Below are 27,485 nucleotides of genomic sequence, written 5' to 3' on the forward strand. Positions count from 1 at the left end.
GCAGCGGTGGCGACCGCGATGTACGAGAAGCTGAAGAAGTCGATGGGGAGGAGGGCGCTACTCGCGACGGTTACGTGTGGGTGGGAGGGGAGCGGCGCTTTGTTAAAGGCGGAGGACATGTCGGTGGATTCCTGGAAGATATATTCCTCGGTAATCCCAGACCTACGGAATTGTTCCTACAGAAAAACCTTACGGACGGACGTGGACTAAATTCCTGCTTGGCCGCCACCTTCGGGATGCTGTATACAAGATGAACCACTCCTGCTCCTGAGCCGCCGAAGCCATTGCTGGATGCCTGAATCGGAGGAATTCGAGAGATTAGAGTTTCGTGTAATGTGAGCGTGGATCATTTTCTTTTCTACTTAGCTTATACTATTACGTAGTAGTAGCAACAACGGGCCCTTACGAAAGAAAGCCCGCAGCCTAAATGAAAGCCGGAGCTTACAGCAGCTCGACTTGTGTAGCTGATCACTATATAGGCCTGGGCTGGGCTTAAAGTTTTACAACCTGATACTGCCGAGTACTGACTTGCGCATAGGCCATTCTAAAAACAAGAAGTTCATGTTCAACAAAAAAAAAAAGTCGAGCATGTGTTCTAAAAAAGGATGGAAATAAGTTATTAAAGCATGTCCACTTGACCCCCTACAGATAAAAAATGTTGCACAACCGCCGCTCCCATCACATCAATAGCGTACGCAACGGCGTTAGTCCTAGCCACCTGCCTGTTCTTGCGCGTCCTCCCGGCGGTTTCCAACCATTCCCACTATTTCTACCTCTGCGGCTCTGCCTCTTCCGCAGCTCCTATTTCCTCACTTTGCCGCTCAAGCTTCGATCTCATTGCCTTCTCTCCTAACAGCCACGCCAAAACCGCCACCAGATTAGACCATGGTCGAGCTCGACATGGGAGATAGTACCGCCACAAATGGCTTTCGCAACCAGACCCTGCTCGAAGGGGAAATCTATGCGTTGTATGAGGTGACGTGGCCCCACCGAACATGCGCACATCAGGTGAGTGGTGGCTCGGCGTGGGACGGATCAACATCCCGATGGAGCCGCACGATGTTGCGCAGGCGGCGGCGATCCAACAACACTACTAGGACAAGCTCATGCTAGACGGCTAGAGCAGCGAGCGGATCCCCACTGGGACCCGGATAACGGCATCACGTGGGACTCCTTCTTCCGACAACACCGCTTGATGGATCTCGCGCGTTACACCAGAAAAGGCCCGCCACCGCCGAACAAGAACACCATCGTGCGCAAGATCTAATGGAGACACCGGGACGTAACCACGGTGCTCAAGCACATCGCAGCCGGAACAAGCCGCGCCTCACCTATCCCCCACCTGGGCCATGGGTGACGTGGAGCCGCGTTCCCTGAAGCCCCCGAAGAGACTTGGGGCGCGCCGGACGTTTCTTCGCTCCTAGCCACGTGACCCAAAGCCTTTTTCCGTCTGGTGTGGTCCAATACGGTGTCTGGCAGCCCGAGCCCGTCTCCACTACACAAGAGACGCTACGGGAGCACCAGACGGAACCAAAACCCACGTCGCGAGTGGCGGGCCAGCCTTGTCAGCGACGCAGATTGCCGCACACATGTCGCCTACCTCTAGCCAACGTAGGAAAATTAATTTCCGCCCAGCGATATTGTAGTTTCCGAGACATCTCACTGCGCCTTGTTCTGTGTGTTGGCGTTAATGCGCCTCACCGCCCCCTCCCTTGCCTTCAGCGTATAAAAATGGGGTGGTCGCTCATCTTCCCTCACACAAAACCCTAGCACCACCCATCGACAACCCTAGCCGCCACCCAACTTTCTCCTTCTCCATCCGCGCTCCATGGAGGGTTCAACTGGTCGCGGTCGTGGCAGGGGAAGGGGCGGTCTTGTTGCACACTCGCCTTCGCATGAGGAAGAGGAGTGCCCCCACAAGAAGTATTTCGAGTTCGTCGTCCTCATCAATGATGACCCTTTCGGGAAAAAGAAGGTCCTGGACAAGTTCGTTGAATTTCTCACCGGTCGGGAGCCAGTCGAGGTGACCCTATGGCAAGCAAACTGCGGCTTCTGTCGGTGGACCGTGGAGGTCTTGTTCGACGGGAAATACAAGATGTACCTTCACACCAGCTGGAAGAAGTTTGCCCGCGTCCACGACGTGGAGGTCGGTTGCATGGTGTACTTCTACGAAGGCAACAACGAGATGAGCGTGAAGATGTTCGATAATGAGTCCTGCCGTATCCACTACTACAATGACGGCAACGACGACGTCAGCGAAGAAGACGAGGGCTATCACAACCTCTAGTTTAGGTTTCTATGACCTACCTTGATGTTTTTGAAGGTTTCTGGATGTTCTTCATCAGCCGTTTTTTCTTATGTAAAGCGACAAAGCATCTCCGAAATTATGAATAAAACGTTAATTCTAAATAAAAGGATTTTTAAGGGTCACTATTGGGGACACGGTTGAAGAGGAAAGCTTCCAAGCGCGGCACCAAGGTGCGACGTCTTTGAAACGATGAATCTGTCACTTTTTCTAGACCGGGGCACGGCTGCAGATGCTCTTGAAAAAGCCGAACCTCAACGAAATACAATTTGACGCGATCTCTTGAGCAGTACACGCACACGACGTGCCTGGTTCAAAGTTGTATTCCTCTTTCGTACCATGCCATTGGCATGACACCGTTGGTACGTCCAGGCAGGACATGAATAATAGGGCGACAGTTGGTACGACTGCCCTACCATGACAACTCATGTGGACCGATGCTTAAACAGCAGCACATGGCCGCAACATGGCCCAATCATTCCAGCCAGCCAGCCTTCGTATCGCTCACCCGATTAACAACCTGGCAGCCATATCTCCAAACAAACATTCAGTGGTTTAGAAAAATCAAAATGCTTGTTTGGTTTCCACTGCCAATTCAGAACGCTCCGTTGGTTTGTAACCAAAGATATTGATGGAATGAATCGTTTTTTCTTTTGAATCGGCGCGTTGTTTAGTTCTTGCGATGCAGAAACCAACAGCTCCGAGTGTGAAGAAGAACTGAAGTTTTGCCGGCCACAAATGCGTTGTTCTTGGGCGCTGAACAGAGTTAACCTGTGTGTTTGAGTTTTGTAACTGCGGTTTTTAACTTTTTAGGACGCAATTCGACCGATGAAATACAAATTATTGGCGTCGCAGTAAGAGAGCATCAGAGACCATGGTTGCACATGTAGTTCAAGCATGAAGAAAGAATCAAATAAATGGTCTCATTCACAGCAAGAACGAGAGTATGAGCAAGTACATGATGACGACCACGAAGAATGGCACGCCGGCGCACGTACTACGCACCTCCCTCCCACACCACAGGCACACACACCGCCGCGACACATCCATACATACACTCACACCTCCACGCGAACACACGCACCCACCAAGACGAGGAAACCAGACGACGACGGACGGACGGACGGACGGACGGACGGATCTAGCAGAAGAGGTATCCGACGGCGGCGGCGGCGAAGGAGGCGGCGGCGAACGGCAGCGCGGCGGCGGCGTCGGAGGCGGGCGCCGGGGCCGGGGCCTCGGCGGCGGCCGCCGAGGCGACGAGCGCGGCGGCCATGGCGGCGACGGCGACGAACTTCATCCTCAGACCGGCCATTGGGTTCTTGCTTCTTGGTGCGGGGAGGACGGAGGCGGTGGTGGGTGGTATCTGGCGGTGAGATCTCTCTAGGGAGAAGCTAGAGAGATGCTGCACGCGGAGGAGGAGGAGGGCGGCGGCTTGGGTTGGAGGTGGGAGGAGAGGCGAGCAGGGGGCGAGGGTTATATAGCGGCGAGGTAGGTCGCGTAGGGTGGCCATTTGTTGGGCGCGCCGCGTTCGGTGGTTTGCTAGGCTGGAGTTACGGTTAGGCCGCCGGGATCCTCTCTGACTGACCACGCGGGTTTGGGGTTTGAGTTGAGCGCGTCGCATGGCGGCGGGAGCGAAGGGCGCGCGCGCGTTCGGCGTTCATCAACGTGCACACCGCCGTTTCCTTATTGTTGGTCTGACTTTTGCTCTGGGTTGAAATTTTCTCTCTCGAGGTTGGCACGTCTAGTTTCGAAACCGACGTTCGAGAGCGTGTATTTTTCTCGATGAAAGCTGACTAACGTGCACGAAATACCCATTATAAACATACGGAGCCTATAGACGGTAGTACTATTTATATTGGGGATGGGGGTGGGGATATATATCTAGTGATCTCACACTTCAAACGTTACCATGATAGCACTACTCCTCAAAATTCAATTTTACAAGTGTCTAAACTTTTTTTTAAAAAAAAAAATATGTGAGTGCTCACAAGATATTCCTCCTATAAAAGCTCCAAGACTACCCTCTCAACCAGGCCATCTGAAGGGGGCAAAATGATCTGATCCGTCCGTTTCAGCCGCACAGTAAATTCTGGTTCCCACTTTTACCTACAGCCGTCCGATTCAGTGATTTTTTTCTCACCCGCTGCTGCTCGTTGAGGGTGTATGACGTCTGGGTCCGCGCTTAAGTGGGACCACTTGTTTGCTACGGTGGGCATCCGGAGTCGCGTCGCTCAGAAAATGAAATGCAGCGAAAACCTAACCTACCGCGAGCCTCTCCTCCCAATCCCGTGCCTCCTCTCCTCTCCCCCAATCGCGGGATCCTCTCTTCCTTCCCAATCAGCCGCCGCCTCCTCTCGTTTCTCCTCCCCAATCCGGTGCAGAGGAGTGGAAAGGGACGGCGGCGACCCGTGCGGCGCCAGTGGTGGCGGACTCGCCATTCCCCGCGAGCGAGGAGACAGGGACGGCGGCGACCCGTGCGGCGCCAGTGGTGGCGGACTCGCCGTTCCCCGCGAGCGAGGAGACAGGGACGGCGGCGACCCGTGCGGCGCCAGTGGTGGCGGACTCGCCGTTCCCCGCGAGCGAGGAGACGAGATCGGTGGGGCCCTCGACCTGCGCGAGAGGCGGCGTGCGGCGTGGCGGCGGCTCCTGTCCTCTCGGCTCCAGGGCTCGAGGTTTTCTTCTCCCCTCACGTATTTGGGCCTCTCGCGCCTAGCGACGGCGCGGTGGAAGGTGGCGGCTGGACAGGGCAGTGGAAGGAGGCGTGCGCCAGCCCCGCCGGTGGTTTCCTTCATCTCCACGCGGCGGTTGGCGACGCAGAGATGGGCGACGAGCCGCGGCAACGCGCACGTCGTGCATGCCCCTCCTCCTTGGCATGTTCTCTGTCGGGCAGGTGAGCTGTTGCTTCTTTTCTCTGTCTTGGGTACTGCGTTGTGGGCTACTGAGGCCCTCACGTTGATATTGGATCTGCAGCAAGCAACATGGAAGAAACTTTGTTCCCACAGCACAAGTGCACGAGAGGAGAGGAAGAGCACCAGACTTGAGATGTTGAGCGTCACAGTGACGCAGCCCGCTCGCCATGGCAGGTTGTGAGTGAGTTTTGCTCCTTCTTTTCTGAAGTTTCTTCGTGTGATTAAATGCTTTCGTTATGTGATTATTTCACAGTGCAGATCAGGTGCAAAACTGTGTCATTTAGATTTATTTTCAGTGGAGTATCCTGAACCACCAAAGATTTTCTTTTTTACAGAGCATGCAAGATTGAGGAATTTGATTGGAGCGCTTCACATAGTGGTCTAAGTCTCTGGTTCCTCCTATGCCAATGTCCCTTTAGTTCCGATTGTATTCACCAACTTTACACTTTCTTCCTGATTTTGTTTTGTAGTCACAATGCTACATAACTCCAGAAATGCTCCTATTCTACAAGTAACCAAATATGTTAATATTGTAGTTGTTTGTGTCATTTAGATTTATTTTCAGTGGAGTATCCTGAACCACCAAAGATTTTCTTTTTTACAGAGCATGCAAGATTGAGGAATTTGATTGGAGCGCTTCACATAGTGGTCTAAGTCTCTGGTTCCTCCTATGCCAATGTCCCTTTAGTTCCGATTGTATTCACCAACTTTACACTTTCTTCCTGATTTTGTTTTGTAGTCACAATGCTACATAACTCAAGAAATGCTCCTATTCTACAAGTAACCAAATATGTTAATATTGTAGTTGTTATGCCACCTTCAGGACACATGTTAATAGTTTATTTTATATTTGAAACCTGTCTTTGTTCGTCTTTAGACAAATGAAAAGCTTGAGTGTTGCCGAGTCAAAAGAACATGCTTTTCGAGACAATCATTCCGGTTCTAATGTTTACTAAATTTTGGAAAGCTTTTAATACTACTTGATTTTAACTGTCTGGCTTCAAATAGATTTATTATACAACAAAGTAATGTTGTGGAGATTTTGCCAATGATATTGATCTAATTGGGCATGAATTTTTTCCTCTTTGTGTACGACACATGCTAGAGAATGTAAGGAACCTTAAAAGTGTTTTCTTCTATTTTGCGGTTGACAGAAATCCATCATCTGAACAATGGGGGCATGGCATACTCTCTGCAGCTCACTACGGTAGGGAAGTACTTCACGTCATGTCCAAAAGCCGAGTGTACGTCGACACAGCGGGTGGGGTCGGTGTCACGTCCACTGACTGAGCGGTTTGTATGGACCTAGATATATAATTTCTATTTTGAGTTATTTGTGATTTTTGCTTGCTGAAACAATCTGATGTTTTTAATAGCTTCCAGATCATAACATGGTGGTAAATGGAAACTTATAAAATAAATTTGTTTGCAGGGTGTTGCTGAGCTGGGATGAACATTCATGGATTAATATATGTCTATATTTTTACTAGAAGACGATGAAGATTTGAATGTCTGCATGTAATGCTTCACAATTTTACTCCTTGCTTTTGAAGGCTCTGCATGCTTCTCTTCCAACCAATTACTTACTAGGTACAACTTTATTCCTTTACCACATCATAATTGTTTTATTTACTCTTGGCGTCCATGTTTTATATTAGTACATATCCATGTATAGGCTCAAGGTGCTAATATATGCATTGTGCTTTGTGTTGATTCACCGGTTATTTAATACCGAGTTGCGTGCGTGTTTCCTTTTTAAGAATGTTTGATTTCCATGCAAACAGTGTCATATATGCAAAATGCCAAGTTAGATTTTTGCTAAACCATAGTACATACATAGCGGCAATGCTCGTTTAGTTGAGCTGTATATATGTCTTTCTAAGTTTGTGTAGTTCAATATATTTCATTTAATTGTTGAGAAAATTAGCACCTTCCCTATATCTCCTTCCATGTGCACTCTCTGTTGTGTTTTTGGTTTGCAGTGAGTAAAGGTGCAGCTTTGTTGTTCTTCCTTGCATTGAAGCATGTCGACTAAACCTTCTGCTCCTATCATGCCGCCCAAGGATTTGTTTAGAATGTGCTAATAAATATAGGTCTATGGTGTTCTCCGCTGTTGTAGCAGCAGTAGATGAGGAGCCCTACGATATCCTATATGCCCAACCTATGGTCTAAATTTTATCTACGTCTATGTATGCCACGAACTACTGACTGAAATTAAAATTTATCTGCTTTTATGCATAGCCGATATTCTCTACATATGTTTTGAATCGCTGGTGTTGTCTGTATTTATGCTGCATTTGTTGCTGTCATCTGTTTCATTTTGTGGGTTAAGAAAAAATGAAAGCAGATCTATTGAAGATATCTTTTTTAAGTACATCGGCTTTCTATGGTGTGCTTTCTGAGAGGCATTTGTGTAGCATGTCTGCATTTACTTTGTTATTTTCAACGCACATGCTCACGACATGGGTAGGCACTGAATGATTGTATTGGTCTGATGGCCATCTTTTTTATTTAGCAATTTGAGTATTTCAGCTTACTCTCAGAGATCTATCACTTGCTTAGCTATGTCAGTGTTTTCTTTTCAAATATCTTAAGGAAATGGGAGCTTCTTGGCCAAAGTATTCTGTTTGAAGCACATGTTGCTTCAGGATTTGAGCTGTGTTCATGTGCAGCTATAATAAGAGTAAAACAGAACCAATGTTTCCATAGATCAAATTTGGGACTAAACACTGACGTCTGCCTTATGTTACTGCCCTATGCTATAATTTCTATTAGATTTGAATTTTCTATGCTATGTCTATGAAGTTTTGTCTGCATTTAAGACCTGCTGCTGCTCCATGGTAATCCTAAGGTAAATCCACATGTGGTAGTTCAGATCCCAACATCAAACAATCCTCTGTTTTTTCTGAGAGGCATTTGTGTAGCATGTCTGCATTTACTTTGTTATTTTCAACGCACATGCTCACGACATGGGTAGGCACTGAATGATTGTATTGGTCTGATGGCCATCTTTTTTATTTAGCAATTTGAGTATTTCAGCTTACTCTCAGAGATCTATCACTTGCTTGAATATTGTTACACATGGCTTGACTAGTTGTAACCGGCGACGAAGGTGCCGGAGACTGCCGGAGATGACCGAATATGTCACTGAATCCGTTTTACAATTTCTCCTCTTGAGATATGACAATCATTCCCAAACCATGTATTAGCTCATGCCCAGATTTCATTCAGAAAGTAGTCTGTTTCCGAAATGTGTAGATGGATAATTGTTCAGATTTTGTTCTCAGGGTTCCTAATTTGCTTACATATAAGAGTTGCACATATATACATATATTCTCATGCCAATGCATATATTTGTCTCGTGAATGGCAGCTGCAACAGCCTGACAGTATGTTCCTAAGATTGTTGTTGCTGAAGAGATGATTGCATGTGAAGAACTGCTACAGATCAGATGGCAACCTTTGATCAGGTTTTCACCTTATGATCTCTTGGAGTGATCTTACCATTCTATGGCAACCTTTGATCAGGTTTTCACCTTATGATCTCTTGGAGTTATCTTACCTTTCTAATGTGTATTCGTAAATTTCCATTTTATTTTGCTTCTTTGACTTTTTTACATTTATGCGATTAAACCTCTCATTCTCTTTGAGTTTTTACATTTCTTTGATTTGTCACAACGAAGAGATGCTTGATGAATCATATATATACTGATATATATATGTTCCTTTCAGGTTATCAACAACAGGTTTGGCATCGTTGAGGCTGCCTTTTTTATGTTAGTATTTGTGCTAAATTTTTGAAGCTGCTGCATCGTAAAGAATTGCTTTGAAGAAAATATGTATTTGGTTCTAAGATAGATGTGTTCAATTTTTTTAATTTGTTGAATAGTATACACGCAGCGTTTATTATTGTTACTGTTTAAACTCTGAATTATTTGAGCTGAAAAATACGAGTTTGAACCTGAAAAGTTATGAGTTTCGGCAATGCATATGCCTCCGATTTAGATTCAACACACGTACAGAAGCATGCTGTCACTAAAAAGAATGACATCAGTTTGTTGATAGAATAGGACTGCTAAACTGCCTTGAGTTCGTTGATACTGCTAAACTGCCTTGAGTTCGTTGATACAATGACAACATATGGTTCCGGCCATGGGCAGTGATATGGTTCATTTATTTTCTCAAGAAAAGAAAAGTGCTTTAGTTTTTTTACATCTATTTTAATTTTTGGTGCAAATGGGGTGGCATTTGATGTATGCAGTCAATGGAGATTGACCATGATGATGGCTGCATATGAGTGAAGAAGACAAATGCTCTGGATGATGCCAATATGTACAAGGATACAGGGGTGGGTCTATCAAATTCCTGCTATGCATCTCTGATACTGGTTAAGGTGAGCTGTGGCGGAGAGAGTTACATTGGTATTTCATTTTCCATATCCTTGCATTTATGCATCTTACTCAATGAATGTGTTAACAAGCTCATATTTCAAGGGATTGGTCATTCATGGTCCGTTCAAAATGGTTTCATGGTCCATATTAAAAGGGATTGGTCATTCATGGTCCATATCCAGAGAGTATTGTATACATGTTATTGCAGCATTGGTACATTCCTTTTAGGTGAAGTAGAAAATGGTTTTTTGTTTTGTATATAGTTGGTTGTAGTAGCCAGTGAATAGTAACCCTATCCCATGAATATCCCCCAAGCCATTGTTTCATTTTGCATCTCTGATTTCATAGTAGCCAGTGAATAGTAACCCTATCCCATGAATATCCCCCAAGCCATTGTTTCATTTTGCATATCTGATTTCATATTCGGGCTGACATAGCATATTCTCCTTGTGCAGAAGCAAAGTGCCATGGTTATCATCACTGTTTTGGAGGATATAGACTCTATGCCTCTCCATCCCTTGGGCTTCTTTGAGTGCCGAAGTGTTTCATGCTGAATGGTACATATAATCTTGCGCCGTTTTTGTATTTGGAGTAAAACAGTGATATATTATGTGCAATTCAAAAACGGTACATTTTGCTTTCAGTTCTTATGTATATTTATTACTAGCAGTACAAGTTTCCTTTGCTCTTCCCCTAGAAAAGAACATTTTTAAATTTTCCCGAATGGGGATAATTATTTTTGACCCTTTCTCTTATTTAGGTTGGTGTTGGCATGTGCATGGAGGGAATAATAGAGCATAATCCACTTGTTTATTATCTAAATAGCATTCTGTGGTCAAAAGATTAAAGCTGATGTATGCATTAGAAATACACATGGTCCCTGATGTGCCGTAAATTATGTTTTACTCCTCTCATTAATCATTTTAGACAAAGCTTTTCAACTTCATAGATCAATGCATAAGTTTAAACTTGAAAGATTAAGTTATAATTAATCTGGTCTAAAGTGCTTCTGCCGAGGCTTTCTTTATGTACTTCCTGGTTTCAGTAACCCCATGAGATTTATTGATATTTTTATATCTACAGGGTCTATGTTGGTTGATGATATAGACCCACGTAGCAGATCAGGCGTCAGCTTGACTTTCTTTTCACCATGCCCCAATCTCTGAACTACTCAATTCTTACATGGAGTAATTTTCTGGTTAAAAGGTACTTGGTAAATGGAGCACGGTGCTGGAGGGAACAGAGGCGGCTGGACGAGGCAGCGGCCCGATGGGTTTGGGCTGGTGCAGGGAAGGGGGGCTGCCGTGCGTGCGGGAAAAGGTGGTGTTGGTCATCGCGGGAGCTCGGACAGCGATGGCGGTCGGACAACAGAGTGGCCCCTTCTCAGTGGAGGATCTTCTCTTCTCCGTCCTTGACTTCCTGGCGATGCGGTTTGCCGGGTGAACAGAGGCGTCTAAACAAGGCAGCGGCGCGATGGGGCTGGGCCGGTGCGGGGAAGCGAGGTTGCCATGCGTGTGGGGAAAGGAGGTGCAGGTCATTGCAGACTCATCTCTTCCCGCCCACTTCATCTCAACCAGGCAGCATGACCAGCAGCGACGTGCCGCTGCCGCCGAAGCGGTTAGGGGTCCGAAGCTGCTCGCCGAGCCCTGTCACCGCAGGTGTTCTGCCAGAGCGCCGCAACTCCCTGCCTCGACAAGGAGGCGTAGCATTGATGGCGGGCGACGACCGGACCAGGCAAGTCCATCCCCTCTCCTATCCTCTTCCATCTCAGTATTTGTTCCTCTATGCGTTGTCGGCGTGGCAGTGTATACTCGATAGCGTGTGGCAGTGGAATCTAGGCGTACAACACCGACATCTTGGCGTGGTGAGTGCGAGGAAGCACGCTGCTGGCTGCAAAGCTAGCTTAATTTAGCAAGCTATCCAGATCGATTGGATACTTTTTTTTCTTTGGTAGCACGCTATGCACATGTCTCTGAATTCTTCTTCTCTCTCAGTGCTGGGAAATTGTAGAACAGATAAGCCATGGCTGAGATGTATCTCACCGAGAAAAGCTGAAGATGGAATCATCTATTTTGGGTGATTAGTCGGCTTTCAGTTTCAGCTCCTTTTTTTTTGAAATGGGGCAGCCCCAGCCTCTTCATCAATTTCAGCTCATGTGTCTCCCATCTCGTCATCCACAAAATCATGGAAGTTGGAAAGAACCTTCAGCTTATGTAGAAGTAGACATGAAAGTGTGAAGACCTCAAATAATACTATGAGAGCATATGATATACTTTTAACAACATGGCATCAGTAATGAGCAACTTTCTTCAGATTTTCAATATATCTTGTTATCTTTCTATGTTTGGGAGTCGAATAATGTCTGATTGGTTTTCCATATTTCAGCTGAAGAAGTACTTCAACGACACCGGAGATTTAATGGACATTCAGATGGTACATCATCATATTCCTTGCTCACCTCATTCAAGTTATCCGCATGCAGTAGAATTTATGCATTTACTGCTGCCAGCTGTTCTGTACTAATTAATGTATGTTAAATTTCATTTTCCCAGAACAACGTTTGGAATCAGCTGATCCAGTTTGAGCTCCTGTGATCAAACCACAATATTTTGTCGATCTGCTCCATTTATGATCACGATAGTTGAGCATTTATTCATCTCTCAAATATTTTCTGCGAATAAGTCTTCACATAATCATATTCTCTCTTACTGCTCTTTTAATAAGAGACTTGCTCGTTGCTCCTCATAAAAAGAACAAAAATATTGATATTACGTTGTATAATTACTAATATTTCTGACCGCTCACAGAATTTGTGTTCATTTTGTTTTCTTGTCAGTATGTAACAAGGAGGCAGTATGTCATAGTGGCTGATTTGGAGGAAGGATTTATATTTTTTAGCTTCCCATTATGATTGAATAAGAACAATAGATTAATTTTCCTATTGGCAGCAGACACGTGCTGATTGACTATTCAACATTAGCTTGCAGTTCACTATCAGGGCCAAAATGAAGCTGCAATTCACTCGCATAGTCCTTCTCATGAGGTATTTCTTTTCCTTTGACCTGAAATAGTAGTAATAGTGGTTCCAGGAGGCTATGATGGTTTTCTAATTAGCTATCCCTGCCATGAGGTATTTCTTTGGTTTATTTTAATCATTTCCATGCTGTCAAGCTTTTGGCTTTTGGCTGATGATAAATATTACTAGGCAGGACCTGGAGGTATTCTGACAGCTGTGAATCGAGTGCGAGGTCTTCCTTAGGTACCCGTGCATTACTACCTTTTTTTTTTGAAGTAGTGCAATTACTACCTTCTCAGCTGGTGTTAGTTCATGTTTGGAAACTCTCACAGCCACTACTCGGTTTGATTGATGTGTACTTGTTACAATTTTCAGTAGCAAGTGTGTCACATATTTCCAAATACCATGAGTCATCTTTTCTGTTCGACTTCTTACTTCTGATTGATATATTTGATTTGTATCTTCTGCTATGACATGTCTCCGCATTTAGATTGACCATATCAGTGTTACATGTACAGTTATGCCATCCTGATTCCAGTTATGCCATCCTGATTCCGCCTTCTCTTTGCTTAGTATATATATGTTTAATTCATGTTCCAGTATGTGCTGCAAAAATAGTTTTATTGTTATATGCTAAATAAATTAATATGGTCTGACTTAGCGGTGGACCAAATTAATTTATTTTCCTTTCTGAAGCCTCCATTTCTAGGTAGATATAAATCGCGACATCGAGCACGTGACGAGTTTATCTTTCTCTTGCATGAGCAAGAACAAGCCAATTGCTGCATGAAAGAGATAATTTGTTTGCCTTCTCTAAAATATTTACTTTTCTTTGTAAAGTTTTAGCCTATAAATATAACAGTTAACATGTCAGTAATCACACCAAGTAATGGCAGCCTCGGCTATATATAATAAAATAAAGTATTTGCCAGATGTTGGTTGTCATGTTTTATAGTTCTGTCCATGCTGCTTATTATGTGTTGTTCATGCTTTAACTTGTTTCTCATGCAAAATTATTCAGCCTTTTGTGCAAGCTATGGTTGATTCTGCTACAACATACATATTGGTCTTAGGACCAACACTGTTGCCAAGTCGGGTGGGACGGGTAAGAAACCAAAGCAGTAGTTGGTCTGCTATGCTATGTCTGCACATGATGTTTGTATATTAGGTACAACCTAATTACATTGTGTATACACGTTTCTGATCTTCCATACTGCTACGCAATTGTTCTGTTTCTATATCATTCCTTTAGAAATTATGATATATATTCTGAATTTCTATTGGCAGGGTGGTGGCGATGGTGCTGTCTTGACACACTGGCAAAAGATGAATCGGTTGCAGATTAAATGAAATTGTTTTATTATGTAGCTTCTATTTCTTGGTTCAATGCAATCTGGTATTTTTGCCGTAGAGTTTTATGTTGACATTACTGTCACTTCACTTGCAATATGGTATTGTTGCCACTTCAAAATTTGCATTATTATTTGATCAAATTCAATCTCGTGTTGTTCTGGATATTTCCTCGCTATTTCCGTGAACAATGAAATATATACTAATTATTAATACTAAAATAAGATGAAATTATGGTTCAAATTGTGACTTGATTATGCCATTTGCGCGATAGCGCAACGGGTCATCTAGTGTGTTTATAATCCCCAAAGAATTTCAAAACTAAACTTGAAATGCACTCAGAGAAACAAAACAAAAAAAGGCAACGACAAAAATACAAATAACACTATTTACGTATGAATTTGTCTCTATTTTTTTGTTGCAAGGAGTTGTACTGAACGGGTTAAACAACATACCATGCACCTGGCGGCCCCATTGGGTGAAAACGGTGTAAACAGATCATTACAACTCCTTGCAAACAATTACTATCCCTAAAGTCACGTTTTGTGCAACAAACAATTTGACTCATTGGTTCATACAACAATGACCCCAAGAGTTATTTTGTTGGGTAACTCACAGTTTGGACCATGTAGTGTTCCAACGGTTGCAATTGCACTATGTGTGTTCAAATCATCATGCATTTGACACATGAATGGCTTTGGGTAACTTTTCATACTCCCTCTGTTTTTTATACAAGGCCACAAACTAACATTTCAGATACCAAGAAAATATAGCTTAAATGAACCAATTAGTTATGTTAAAATACTCGCGTAGTTTGGCTAATTTAACATATTGCATGTTGTGTCTTTTTCTCTATGGATGCATGAAATTTTTGCACTAATGTACACCATTTTGCGAGGTGGAATTGTAATCAATTTTACACGATTAGTTTTGGTGGCCTTACATGTTAGTAAAGTATAATTTTAATAGTGGCCCTACATATAAAAAGGAGGAAGTACATAAGATGTGTACAATGGGCTTACATCGGAGGTCTACATAAGATCGTGTTGAAGATGTAACTTTCTTTTTTGCAAGTTTTTGGCTAAATTTAGAGCTGAAATTCGGTGTTGCTAGGCTCCAAAAACTTGTTCGCCAAAATCACGAGGACAGCGGAAGAGATCTTGATAACAGATTGGTCACCAGATTTTTCGTGTAGTCATAGCCTCGTCGGGATCCAGAGGGTTTCCTTGTAATTTTTCTTTTGTTTCTGAACCTTTCTGTAAGTTCGGAGATTTAATATATCATCCCTTTCGCAAAAAAAAAAATAGCCTCACGGTGACATCAAACGGAGCAGCAGCAGCTCTATCACACGGAGCCGCAGCTCAGAGGATCGGAGGTGCATGTCCATGGACGCATGGGGAAGACCAGCCTAGTGGAAACAGCTGGCTCGACGGTTGCCGTTGGACCCCCAGCAGAATTAGCTGTCAAAGCTCGTAAATAAATAGTCCCGCCATACCACTGCCACCGGTGCATAAAAAGAAAAAGCCTCTTCTCCTCTGTCTATGGCCCTCCTGTCCGTCCACCACCGATTTTGCGGCGGAACGTCGGAGCCATTTGCGGCGAATCGCGACAGTATCACGTTCCAGTAGAGAATGTAACCGTAAACTGGCAAGCTCAAGCTGGGTTCAGCTATGCATGATCGCAGCCTGCTAACCAACGCTGAGAACAGAGAAATCCAGTGCCTAGTACCTGCAGGTACCAGGCAGGTAGTACTGTAGTAATCTGAACGAGCACAGCACACCACGGAGTTAGAAGAGGGTGCTGAAAGTCGTGGCGTTAATCAATTTCCTGGATGCAGCAAATTCGGCAGCGGCTTTTAACATGCGTTGGGTACAACTCCTCCTGCTCGTGGGGTAGAATTTTATGTTTCATGGCGACGGTTATGGTAGTCGGCCGTCACTGCTTTTGCGGCGTGCGTGCGTGAACCGCCTTTCCTCGCGCGTCACGGCAGAGGGTGTGCACGCCGGAGTTATGGTGGCCATCGCAGGTCGCAGCACGGCCGTGGAGCGCGTCGTGGGTGGGGGAGCTCGCGCTGTCGTGCTGCTACGGGAAAAGGGGTCATGGTGTAGGACTTGTGGGGTTTAGACCACTCTAGCAAAATCCTGGAAAATGAGGCAAAACAGTTTCGGTCCACAAAATGTGCACCGAAGCCTATCCCGTGATAACACTGAAGAAAATATCCATCACCACCGGTCTCACCCGGAAGCTTCAAATACCCAGTTTTTTGGCCAAATTTCCAGCACCCCGATAGGGACAAAAAAAAAGGCGGTTGCTGGGATGCAAGTTTCAGCTCCCATCGATGACATTCAACCGATGAACTCGCTGGAGTCTAGCCAAATTACGGCGAATAACTAACAAATTTGTTGCCATTCTCGAGCTGAGAAGCATGGTGCCATCGCTAGCTTCCTAGATGCGTGCGTGGGCGGGCGGGCGGCCAGGGCGAGGAGTAGATTGTTGACGGCGCAGGCACGAGGCGGCTAAGGCGAGAAAGAACAAGACCACGTAGGGGAGAAAAAAATAGAAGATAAAAGGGGGAAATCAGGCAGGTGGTTCCATGATGATTTTGAGGGACATTATTTGTTTCACTTGACCAATTTTTTTTTATCCGGTACATTCCATACGTATTTTTGGCCAACTCGGCTACCGTCCTAAAAACCATCACGAACCCACATGGTATCATAGGTCTGTGACATCTTACCCATCCCCAACCGGCTACCTTTGATGCGTCTTTCCCACAATGGCGCGCTTCCTTCCGGCAACAACCACATTAAGCTCACGTCCTCACCATAGCGGTGGCATCCAACTAGTCTTTCCCAACCAGCTCGGCCGCGATCTGCCTCGCCAATGTCATCCTAATTGTCAACAATGACAAATTAGCTCGAAATGCTTAAACTTTTTGCTCGAAATCCCTGCAATGATCCTTTAAATAAGCAGCCAAATCTCTAGAAGCCCCAAACATGGAGTACCCAATTCCTTCGAACTTCTTCACTACTCATCGTTTCCTTTTTTGCGATCAAAGAGCTTTATATATTACTTAGGAAGCTGGGACGATATTTCCCCATTTCGAAAAAAAGTCTATCGCCCAAGAGGACGGGCATAATTCTAGTACTTTGATCCTCGTAGCTTCCTTCAACTCGTGCCAAAACTGGTTGGCCCATGTGCATTCAAAAGGAGTATCTCCTCCTCATCGTTTCCCGGCTTTAAGCATAAGCCCGAAAGTGTCGGCTTAAACAGCCCATCTCGTAAGCATTCAAGCCGGGCCGAACGCCCGAAAGCTCGCATGAGCGATCGACCACCAAAGTCCACCAAGTTGCCCTCATCACAAAGAAGAAGTCAAGTCCAGCAAGTCGCTCAAAAAAATCAAGAACCAAGCTCACCAAGTCCGCTCCCCGCAACCAGGCACCCACACCTTGTTGACACGCACGCGAAGGCGCGCACGCAATGAGCCCCTTCCTGCTCACGCCGGTGGGCGCCCGGCTCGCGCCGGTAGCTCCGCCGTCAACGCTCTCGCGCCTGCTCCTCCCGCTCCACCTACAAACGCGCCGCGCTCACGCCCGCCACTCCCCGATTCCTCACCGCCGCAGCAGCAGCTACCGCCTCTTCGCCTCCTCGTCGGCCCCTCAGGTCCGTCTGCCTGGCCTCTCCGCCCTACAGCCTCTAATTCGACCTGTTTGAGAGGCGGTGTCCGACCAAGTGTTCGATGGAATGCCTCGTCTGGCTTTGGCTGATGGTGTCGCCTGTGTTGCAGATGGCCGCGCCTGCCGATGCCCCCGGAGGATCCGCGGACGCGTTCGAGGTCATCCGCGCTCACCAGGTGCGGCGGCCCTTGGCCTGTATTTGCTTGTGATAACCTCAGGACGCGATTGCTGTACAATTGAGTGGTTGACTCAGTTTGGCTGTTTTTTTTAATTAGAAGTCAGATAGATTGGCAAGAGGACTAAACATTGTACTACTGTGAACCAGGATTAAAATTATTACTACCTATAACTAAAATGTTGACAATCAGTATGGCGAGGGGGAAACCTACTATCTGACAATTCATCAAATGGTTGACTGAAGCTGGCAGCCGGTGGGTAGAAAGCTGGAAGATGGATGAAGGAGATCGGGCTCTTTCCTCCCCTTTTGCAAGTTTTGTTTGGTTCCGTAATAGTCATCTCTGAAGTGGCCTTTCTTAAGTGATCTAGCTAGTGTGCTCAAGTCACAGTGTGGGCTGTTTGTGATGGAATGTTGAACCTGACCAACAGTCCAACACTAGGTTGTTACTTCTTATTTCATTGATGAAAGTGGGAGCTATGCTCCTTTAATCAGCATTCCCTACCTCAACCAATGTCAACTAACTTCACAAAATATGATCTTGCCGCTCCTACTAGATATTCGAAAGCCTGTAGAACAAGTACGTGCAACATCTAAGACAGCTCTGAACAAATATCTTGGCTGTTAAGTTGATCAATAGGACTCTTAAAAAATGTACTCCAGGTTTTAATGTTTCACCAGCTCGAGATCTCTCTTATTCACCCAATATCGTCGTAATTATAGGCAAAAGCTGCCCGGCTTCCTCCTGTGGAAGAAATACGAACCATGCTAGACAAAAGTGTCAGAGGTGTCCTGGCTACCCATTCCCAGGTATGTTACGAGTATTCTTCTATTTGGATTCTTACTGGATATGCATTTTGCCTGTCTTTTCCTGGGTCTACCGTTTAGAATAATATTGAAGCTGGTTGCACTGGTTGCCAAATTGCCATGTGGATATGTGGAGTGAGCTAGTCCTTTTTCCACAAAGAGTTTGTCTTATTTTATTGAAACTTCACTATTTTGTTTGATGAGTCCACCACTTTCCAGTTTTCACTGAATTGTTGCATGTACTTGGCTAATACGTCTCGCATATTTTACACATTATGGTATGTAGTTTTGAACCATGTCATAGGGTTGTCTCTTTCAAGTATCTACCTTTTCTGTTTCCTGAATGGAAAAGGATTTTTTTCCCTATCTTCATCTGTTGCCAGTTAGTCGATTGCAGAAATAGTAATTTAGAGCTTTAGAACTACAGAGTAGCTGAGATTGCAGAGCTCTTCATGGAGCTTGTTGGAGCATGTATAATATGGCATTCTTATTACAGGAACATGTGGGCTATCCATCGGGTTCAATGGTTGATTTTGCATGTGATCAAGATGGTTCCCCCATATTAGCAGTGAGTAGTTTAGCAGTTCACTCAAAGGTAAGATAGTCTTGTGCTCTCATGATTATGTATACATTTAAAACTACCTGTGCATACCGTTTGGTATGAATGGAGGCCTTACGGATTTGGTGCCTTTACTCCCAACACACATGATAATATTCACACTGGAAGGAATACTACTACTACATACTTGTGGACCTAGAAGGCAAACGATAGATAGACATAAAAAATGTAAATCTGATGGCCTTTTTTCTGTCAAAAAAATAGCGTGCTGCTCTAAATATACTAAACTCAACATGCTTCTCTAGTTTTATTTTATTATTCCAATGCTCTCTTTTTTTGCCACCATATTGCAGAATCTCTCGGGAAGTACCAAGTGCTCTCTTCTGGTTGCCAAAGACCCAGAGGACAGAACAGATACTGTAATCACTGTATATGGCGATGCTACACCTGTAATTGCCTCCTGTCGCTTGCCCCTTATTTTAGTCTGCTTTTGTCCCTATAGATATATGTACCGATAATTGCTAAAGTATACTGGACAGCACATGCTACCTGATAATTGAGTGATGGCTCACTTTTTATTGGATGTTCTATTCCAAAGGTTTCTGATGAACAAAAAGACGCAGTGAGAAGTGCATACTTAAGGAGGCACCCTGAGGCTTTTTGGGTATGTGTGCTAAACACTGTACTGTTTCTAGTCTAGAGTAATTAAAGAATATCTCATTGAGTTATAATCTATGAACAATTTCGAAATCAAGGTTGACTTTGGTGACTTCCGTTTTCTGCACATCAAACCAAAAGCTGTCCGTTACGTATCTGGGGTTGCAACAGCTCTCCTTGGCTCCGGAGGTTTGTGACCTGCCTTTTTGAAGTTCCAAGTTAAAAACTAACATCCTATCCTTTTACAAATGATCAGCAGCTCAAGCTCTAATAAACTGATCATTTGTATTTTGTTACTTCAAGGTCAAATTCTGTAAATGCGAAATACAATATTATTTGGTGATGATGGTGTCTGAGATAATATTCTGTTCTCTACATTTCCAGAATTTAGTCCTGCTGAGTTCAAGGAAGCAAAAGTGGATCCTATATCACAATTCTCCGCTCCTATTACAGTATGTTCTTATATTTTGTGCCTGCATACTAAATCTGTTGAACTTTCATTATGCTCAAGTTTCGCTGTATGTATCCCACAGGGCCACATGAATAAGGATCATGCCGATGATACAAAGCTCATTGTGCAACACTCGACCAATGTTAAGGCAAGTTACTATAGAGATTATTTACACCGTGTTTGTTAGATAAAGAAACATGGTGTTTGGTCATGAACGTCAGTCTGCAAGATATACTATAAAGCAAGTTGTACCTATGTTTGTTTGTGAGACAGTTATACTATGAACGTTTTTATTCGTTTTGTCTTCAGTTTCTTTCAGTTAATAAATGACTAGTATTTGAGTTAAGTAAGTTTAGTTCAAAAATTTTATTTGTAAAAGTAAATATTTTAGTTTAAACGTATGATTCCTACTGTCTTTTCTAAACATATAAGCTAAACATATGCAAACATCATGCAGAGCTATGCCAGTCTTGACTCAGGAAAACACCTGCACATTCAGACCAGTTTACCTGTGAAAAAATCAACTAGTTTTATATGTAGCTGATTTCTCTCTTCATCTGCTTAGTCTCTTGGGCACCGTGAAAACTATTAATTGCAGTATGTCGAGCCTGCAACACGACCAACTGGGTTCAGACTTTAAATTGCGAGGCATTACAAGGCGTCACTTGTCAGTGCTAACTAGTAACTGTCTATGCTTTGTATCCCCCTTGTATTATCAAGGCGTCACTTGTCAGTGCTAACTAGTAACTGTCTATGCTTTGTATCCCCCTTGCATTATCTTGATTTTGACACTTTAGTACTCGTAGAAAATGTTTATATTCCCATTTCAGTATATTGAGGGATGACAAATGTAAGCTATTTCAGGTGGATTTTGCTCATATGCTGGATGTGGATAGCCTTGGTATCAATGTGAAGGTAACAACTCTATGAAGATGTGCCTTATTCTTTATTGCTAAAAACATATCACTGAATCACACTGATGATTTCTGGACATAATATTCCACCTTCAGAACGGCAATTCAACCGGTAAAATGTCATTTGCACTCTATTTATGGCTTCATCAGAACTGAATACAATATACTCCCTCCGGTTCAAATAATAATTGCCTAAAAGTGGATGTATCTAGACATATTTTAGTGGGTACATACATCACCGGAGGGATTAGATCATTTTATTTTTTAGGGTTGTGCTCTAGTTGAACAATGATGAACATTGTTTTCATGTCTTTTAATTTATTTGATCCGATATATTCTAGTGAAATCCAACCATGTGGTAACTTGTTATCAACACTAATCTAATTATGCAGGCTGGTTATGATGGAAGTGTTCTGAAGCTGCGCATACCTTTCTCTAGGCGTGCACAAGACAGAAAGTTGGTCCCCTGCTATGTTATAATTTTTCTTATACTTATAATTGATGCATACTCTATGCTCATATCTGCTCCTCTCTTCATAATCATGTTCTTTAATTTGGGTTTAAACATGATAAATGATAGTAATGTATTTTCTTTTCTTGTCCTGTTCCACTGTATGCTTTATAACTGCTCTGTTGTTCACTGTATATATTACCTTCTTTGGGGATGATTACACTTATTTTCACAAAAAACTCCTAGGTCTATAACCTGCTGAATTACGATTTAACAGAAAACTATGACATGGTTCTTTTAATTATTTTTTTGACCAACTCTAAATGGTCTTGTTCTTCTTTTGTACGTAGGGATGTCAAGACACTTATTGTGGAAATGCTACAGGCTGCAAAGGCCTCATCGTCGCACGCTGAATGACCACTTTGTTCCAGAAGGACATGGCTTTGTCAATGTAAAGAAAATCAGCTTTTAGGTTGCTGCCCAGTCTCAGTGTCAATGAAGATGAATGATCCACAGGAAATTCCATGGTTCCACACATCATTCAGTACCATTGTGACAGCGAACTTTGTGAATTATTTCCAGTAGAACTGAAAGAAATGCAAAGCGACTTGTATATCACACTCGAACTGTTTTGCACGCATACGTCATACACGACTGAGGTTGTTGAGCAACATAGGTCATCTTATTAAAAAGGTTCCATATGTCAAAATTGTATACTCGCCCAAATTAATTGACGCAGCTAAGGAGTACATTTGTCTGGGCAAGTAATGTACTGGTATCTCGCCGCCGTGGTACATTTGTCTGGGCAAGTAATGCACTGGTACTCGTCCCCCAAAGGGATTTGAGGCGTGTCCTCCAAAGCCGCTTTTTGTTCGGCGCGCCCGATACGGTGTCCGGCGCCCCGAAGCTGTCCCGCCTCACAGGGGACGCTCCGGGCACGCCGAACACAACGAAAAGCGATGCGAGCTTCCACATGTCAGCGACTATTTTCATAAAAACCGTTGGTTCGCGTGTTTTTTCTCGTCGCTCCTTCCCTCCGACGCCTCTCACCCCTTCACCGCCGCTGGATTTGCCGGTCGTTTCGACGACTAATCTCTTCTGAGAGTCGGCACCATCGTCGCGGCTGGCACTTTCGCCGGTCGTTCTGCTGCCGCCGCTTCGCCCGCGCGTCCCAGAACGCGGCGTCTAATATTAATCATATAATTTTAGTCAACTGAGAATATTGTTTGTCGTACCATCAGGATAAGATCATATTGATGCTCACGGATTGCTTCGACTCCATTGTTTCTTGTCTATTCCATAGCCCAGCAGCACCAGCATTGATTTTCCCCACCAATATATTGACTTTGTTATCTTCGACAAGGAGGATTATTGCCTTACTGCTACTTGGAGAACACTTGGATTTCTTGTTAAGTGATTTTCCTTCAAAAGCTTTGCATGCTTTCCTTCCCTCCTGAATGCCTGCCCCTGAAACCGATGTCCTGCCGCCCCATGAACAGTAAATCCATTCAACTTGACTATTTAGTTCAAAGACCATTAAATCATCATCTTGCTCGTCATCTATTCTCCTAACATTTACAGTAAGAACCTTCTATATCACCGACAGTAAAATCATAATGAGAACTGGACACATCATCAGGATCATCAATGTGCACCTCTTTTACAGTAAGCTTGCAAGGTATCTTGAATGCAAATGTTAATCCTTCATTCTCGTTGCTAACCACAGTTAGAGTACCACCCATCAACTCCACCTAAATCATTGTGGAAATTCATTAAAATAGTTAAACAATTTTATAAGTTACAGTGGACCTGCTTTAGTTACAACTAACATTGAAACAATTATTTTTGTGTTCCCAGGTATTAGTATTTAATACATACATAAATAATGTAGTAACTGTGTCTTTTATATGAATCGGTAACTGGAATTGAAATAAAACATACCAATTGCTTGCAAATCGCTAGTCCAAGCTCTGTCCCACAATATTTTCTTGCATGATCAGTACTGGTTTGCATATACCTCTTGAATAGAAATGGCAAGGACTTTTCTGCAGTTGAGCATAAGCTGAGAGAATCCGCATTAGGAAAATATAAAAACACACATTAATTTGGAGACACTCTGAATTATTTTATTTGATCCAATCTTTTGCACCTTTTTACCTTTTCTATTTAATCTACTATCAGGAGCAAAAGGATGAGTGAGACACAAGAAAATAAAGGCGTTGCAAATTCAAAATCCTGCAATATATGATAACACTGCAGTAGACATTTAAGGTGAGATGGACAATTTGAAGGTCAAGACTAATGATGATGAACAATAAATAACATTGCCAATGAACAATATGGCTCCATAAGAAACTGGAAAACAAAACATCACCTCAAATCCTGAGGTTCTAATGGTTATGTTATTAATCCTGCACCAAGTTCTCCAGCAGAAAAACACTGTCAATGTCAACCATAGCATCTGATATCTCAAGAAAAAAATCAGAATCATTCAGAAGCTCATCGATCTAAAAAAGACCAACTGTACTCAGATCAGAACATCATAAGAAGCTAAATGAGCTAAGCATCAGAAACACATGTACCATTTGCATTTCTTGTTCTACCATTTTGTTCTGCTTCTGAACTTTACAATATACATGAGATGATCCGATTGACCAATGTCATACGTGTGGCATGTTTCATTGGACTAAGTATCTTCTGTTTGCATTCTTCCTGTTACCTTGTTACCTGACCCAGGTATAGTGATTATTGTTGTTCAAGTAGGGAACGAGTCTCCAAGATCACATTTGGCTCTAGTCTGCGAATGAATGCTGGATAAGAAGATGAAGTCATAAACCAACGCATTATCTGCAGCTTGAATCCTTGGAGGCCTACAGAGATTTTCTCTTAGAAAAAAACTTCGATGTGCAGACCCAAATAATTTGCCCCGCAAAAAAATTGGTTATATGTTTCCTGTTGGTGACCAAACAATACACAAGCCATTCAGTCAAAAATTATATTGTGGCCCAACTGTTTGCTTGCTTTACTGTGTAACTGTCAACATGTTGTGTTTTCTTTTGAAAGGATGTAGTCTATAAAAAATTTCATATATTATTTCATTGAGATAATTGTATTTATCTAGAAATCCAAAGCGAGCTACTATTTTGTAAAGATTGGCATAGTGGACTACACCTTGAGTGCTTTTAAAGCACGCCCATATATCTGAAGGGAGAACCTGGATAGTAGTTGAAAATAGGAGGGTAAGAGGGTTATATATCTTCATCCGCAATAATGGAATATTACTGCATATTTCCACTCCAAGACGAGACTGAAATTCTTGCTATGCCTTAATTTTCAGTTATTTACTACACATTTTGAATATGCCTTGCTCCCATATTACTCTGAATGTTAAGAGGTTCATCTTTCTTCCAACAGACGCTCTTGCATGTGTTACTTTTACAGTTTTGATATGCTCCAATTTGCAGATAAATTGAGACTCAGCACTACGGGATATATGCAGGTATACAATGTTCAACAACTTCAGGTGTCTCACATGTACCCATGATTTTTATATTGTTTGACTATGGCTGTTCGGTAACATGTACCCAGGTCGTATCTCACCTGATCCACTCTCCCATGTACAGCCCCAAGGTTCTTCTACTTCACATGAATCAAAAACACTATTGGGACCATCTCCCTAGAAATTATAAAAGCCTCAACAGTCAACACCGCACAATGTTCACGCAGGACAACAAATACAAAGCAGAGACATTAAATCAAACACTTGAAGAGCAATCCACTTCACCTCATCATACTGTCGTGGAGAAGATCTGGAGCGGGGAGTGGAGATATTCAGTCCAAGCAGCGCCGAGATGCCCGGAATTGTGCCTGTCCTCCTCAGTCGTCTCCTAGAATCAGACCACCCTGCGAGATCCGAGCTGCAGAGGCATGACGGCGGCGCGAATCAGGAGGATGGGCGGAAGGATTACATCGAATCATGATGGCGGGAGGCTCGAGAGGGAGGACGGGATTGGTGGAGGACGCGGGCCAGGCGGTCGAGGAAGGATGGGACTGGTGGTAGCATGTAGGGAACCAGGCGGGTGAGGGCGGCGTGGGAGGGGCACGGGTCCTGGAGCGTGGGAGGCGGGTGGAGGAGGGTGTCCACTGCGGAAGCTGCAGTAGAGGACGATGGGGCGGAGAGCGCAGCCACAACCTCGTCTACCATGCTCCACGGCGAGCGGCAGTGCTTGTTGCAACGGCGGGAGATGGATCTCCATGGCTGGCCTAGGAGGTGGGCGGGGAAGATAGCGCGTGGAGCACGAACGCGTGTGGGTGGGCGGGCCGGTGGTGGCAGTCAGGGTGCCCAACGGCGCACGAACTGGGGGAGAGGTGGAGATCGCCGGCCACGGAGTGCGCTTTGAGGGATATACGACACGGACCACGGACCGATGGACGAAGAGGGTGCTAATGATTTGCTGGGCTTGGCCCATTTGGGCGCGGGCGACGCTCGACGAAGGACCCGCGATGACGACGAAAGGAAACGACGTAGTGGCAGAATAAGGAACACATTCGTTCTTTTTAAGTAGTTTTTTAAGTAGTGCAGATGACTGAGTTTTTTTAATACTCTAATAAAAATAGGGCCTCGGTTGGAATATGATTAGGCAGCGGCGCCCCTAAAGCGCGCTAGAAAAAAAAACATCTTCCAATGCTAAATCCGACGCGCTTTAAAGGACTAGTACAAATGCCCGTGCGTTGCCACGGGGCTTAAAGTATCTTTGGTTGCCACAATATATAGAAATAATTTATGTGAAGATATCCAAGCTATCGTAGGAGAGCCGCCACCAGCAAGGCGAGCTAGCAACCCTGCAGATCAGCCTCTAGGTTTCCCTGATTTCTTAAGCTCAGATCATTTCATGTTAATGTTGTCTTGGCTCTTAAGCTCAGATCATTTCATGTTGATGTTGTCTTGGAAATGTTCACTGTCCAAACCAAGTTCTTTGTGTGGCTACTCATATAGTTATAGGTGCATACTCGTGACCACTTGCTGCGCAAGACCACCATCAATAAGAGTTATCACAAATAAGGGAATAGAATACTAATATTGTGTAATTATCATTTTGGAGTCGTACAACCATTTCCTCAGCTACACACATGTATCATATTGGCATCTTTCACATATCATTCCTTTTAGAAAGTTATCAATCACTTCTCTTATATTGTTAACTTATATTGTTCACTCGAAAACTGTTTATAAGACTGAATGAGTCTATGCCATGTTTAAATAGGGTAAGAGGTTATGCAGGAAAGTTTTATTTGTTTGGATTTTAAATTTTTAATTGAATGAAAGCCCTATTAATAAGTAATATAAAAAGTTATTTTCCAAATGTATAGGAGACAATGTAACAATTTTTTTTGAATAAAAACTATAATAGAACTGAACACATGGTGAGTCTAACTCCCTCCTCTTTCGTTCCATATAGTTATTGTGTTATTCACTTCTCTTATTGTTCTGAATAGAGGAGTCGATGCTATGTTTAAACAAGATAAAACTTTATGCAGAGAAGTTTCTTTGATGGAATTTTGAGTGAACATAAGGCATGCCAATGACATATAGAAGTAATGACTGTTTTCAAACACATTGGAGGCACTAACATAAATTAATTTCAGAAAACTATAGACCAATAAGATTACTATACAAACATATGAAGGATGTGAATGGAGCCTTGCTTTCTGCTGAGGAGCTGCTTTGGTTCGTCTCAAAAATCGAAAAAGAACTCGAGAGTATGGATTGCTTGCTGATCGTACCATGGGGCTTGGCTTCCAAATTTGAATTTGTTTTTTT

The 27,485-nt window shown here is 43.7% G+C and overlaps 2 protein-coding genes and 3 long non-coding RNA genes across 24 annotated transcripts; 3 read left to right on the forward strand and 2 right to left on the reverse strand.

The window, feature by feature from the left end:
* Positions 1-3,195: 3,195 nt before the first annotated feature.
* Positions 3,196-3,833, reverse strand: LOC139836020 (uncharacterized). The gene has a single exon (XM_071826049.1). It carries the CDS (start codon positions 3,816-3,818, stop codon positions 3,447-3,449), a length of 372 nt encoding a protein of 123 aa, XP_071682150.1. The 5' UTR covers positions 3,819-3,833; the 3' UTR covers positions 3,196-3,446.
* Positions 3,834-6,521: 2,688 nt separating this feature from the next.
* On the forward strand, positions 6,522-11,361 carry LOC127332949 (uncharacterized). Its single transcript, XR_007870788.2, has 6 exons — positions 6,522-6,807; positions 8,590-8,744; positions 8,949-8,992; positions 9,478-9,609; positions 10,063-10,164; positions 10,814-11,361. It is a non-coding gene; the product is annotated as an uncharacterized lncRNA (long non-coding RNA).
* A 260-nt stretch (positions 11,362-11,621) lies between these two features.
* Positions 11,622-13,786, forward strand: LOC127332950 (uncharacterized). The gene is made up of 3 exons (XR_011750903.1): positions 11,622-12,040; positions 12,160-12,650; positions 13,645-13,786. It is a non-coding gene; the product is annotated as an uncharacterized lncRNA (long non-coding RNA).
* Positions 13,787-17,393: 3,607 nt separating this feature from the next.
* On the forward strand, positions 17,394-22,373 carry LOC127332951 (glutamyl-tRNA reductase-binding protein, chloroplastic). The gene is made up of 12 exons (XM_051359266.2): positions 17,394-17,636; positions 17,761-17,826; positions 18,549-18,635; positions 19,129-19,227; positions 19,545-19,640; positions 19,790-19,855; positions 19,947-20,037; positions 20,233-20,300; positions 20,382-20,447; positions 21,164-21,214; positions 21,606-21,670; positions 22,015-22,373. Exons 1-12 carry the CDS (start codon positions 17,454-17,456, stop codon positions 22,079-22,081), a joined length of 1,005 nt encoding a protein of 334 aa, XP_051215226.1. The 5' UTR covers positions 17,394-17,453; the 3' UTR covers positions 22,082-22,373.
* On the reverse strand, positions 22,294-26,195 carry LOC127332952 (uncharacterized). 20 transcript variants are annotated; one of them, XR_011751665.1, is made up of 6 exons: positions 25,449-26,195; positions 24,836-25,340; positions 24,039-24,616; positions 23,606-23,917; positions 22,929-23,415; positions 22,294-22,849 (listed from the first exon to the last, which is right to left on the reverse strand). It is a non-coding gene; the product is annotated as an uncharacterized lncRNA (long non-coding RNA). The 20 variants fall into 20 exon arrangements; XR_011751663.1 differs by having other exon boundaries at positions 23,606-24,125; positions 24,247-24,616; positions 25,449-26,194; XR_011751671.1 differs by having other exon boundaries at positions 22,929-23,232; positions 23,320-23,415; positions 23,606-24,616; positions 25,449-26,194.
* Between the last annotated feature and the right edge of the window lie 1,290 nt (positions 26,196-27,485).

Source organism: Lolium perenne, chromosome 2 (assembly GCF_019359855.2).
Source record: "Lolium perenne isolate Kyuss_39 chromosome 2, Kyuss_2.0, whole genome shotgun sequence".
Lineage (NCBI taxonomy): Eukaryota > Viridiplantae > Streptophyta > Magnoliopsida > Poales > Poaceae > Lolium > Lolium perenne.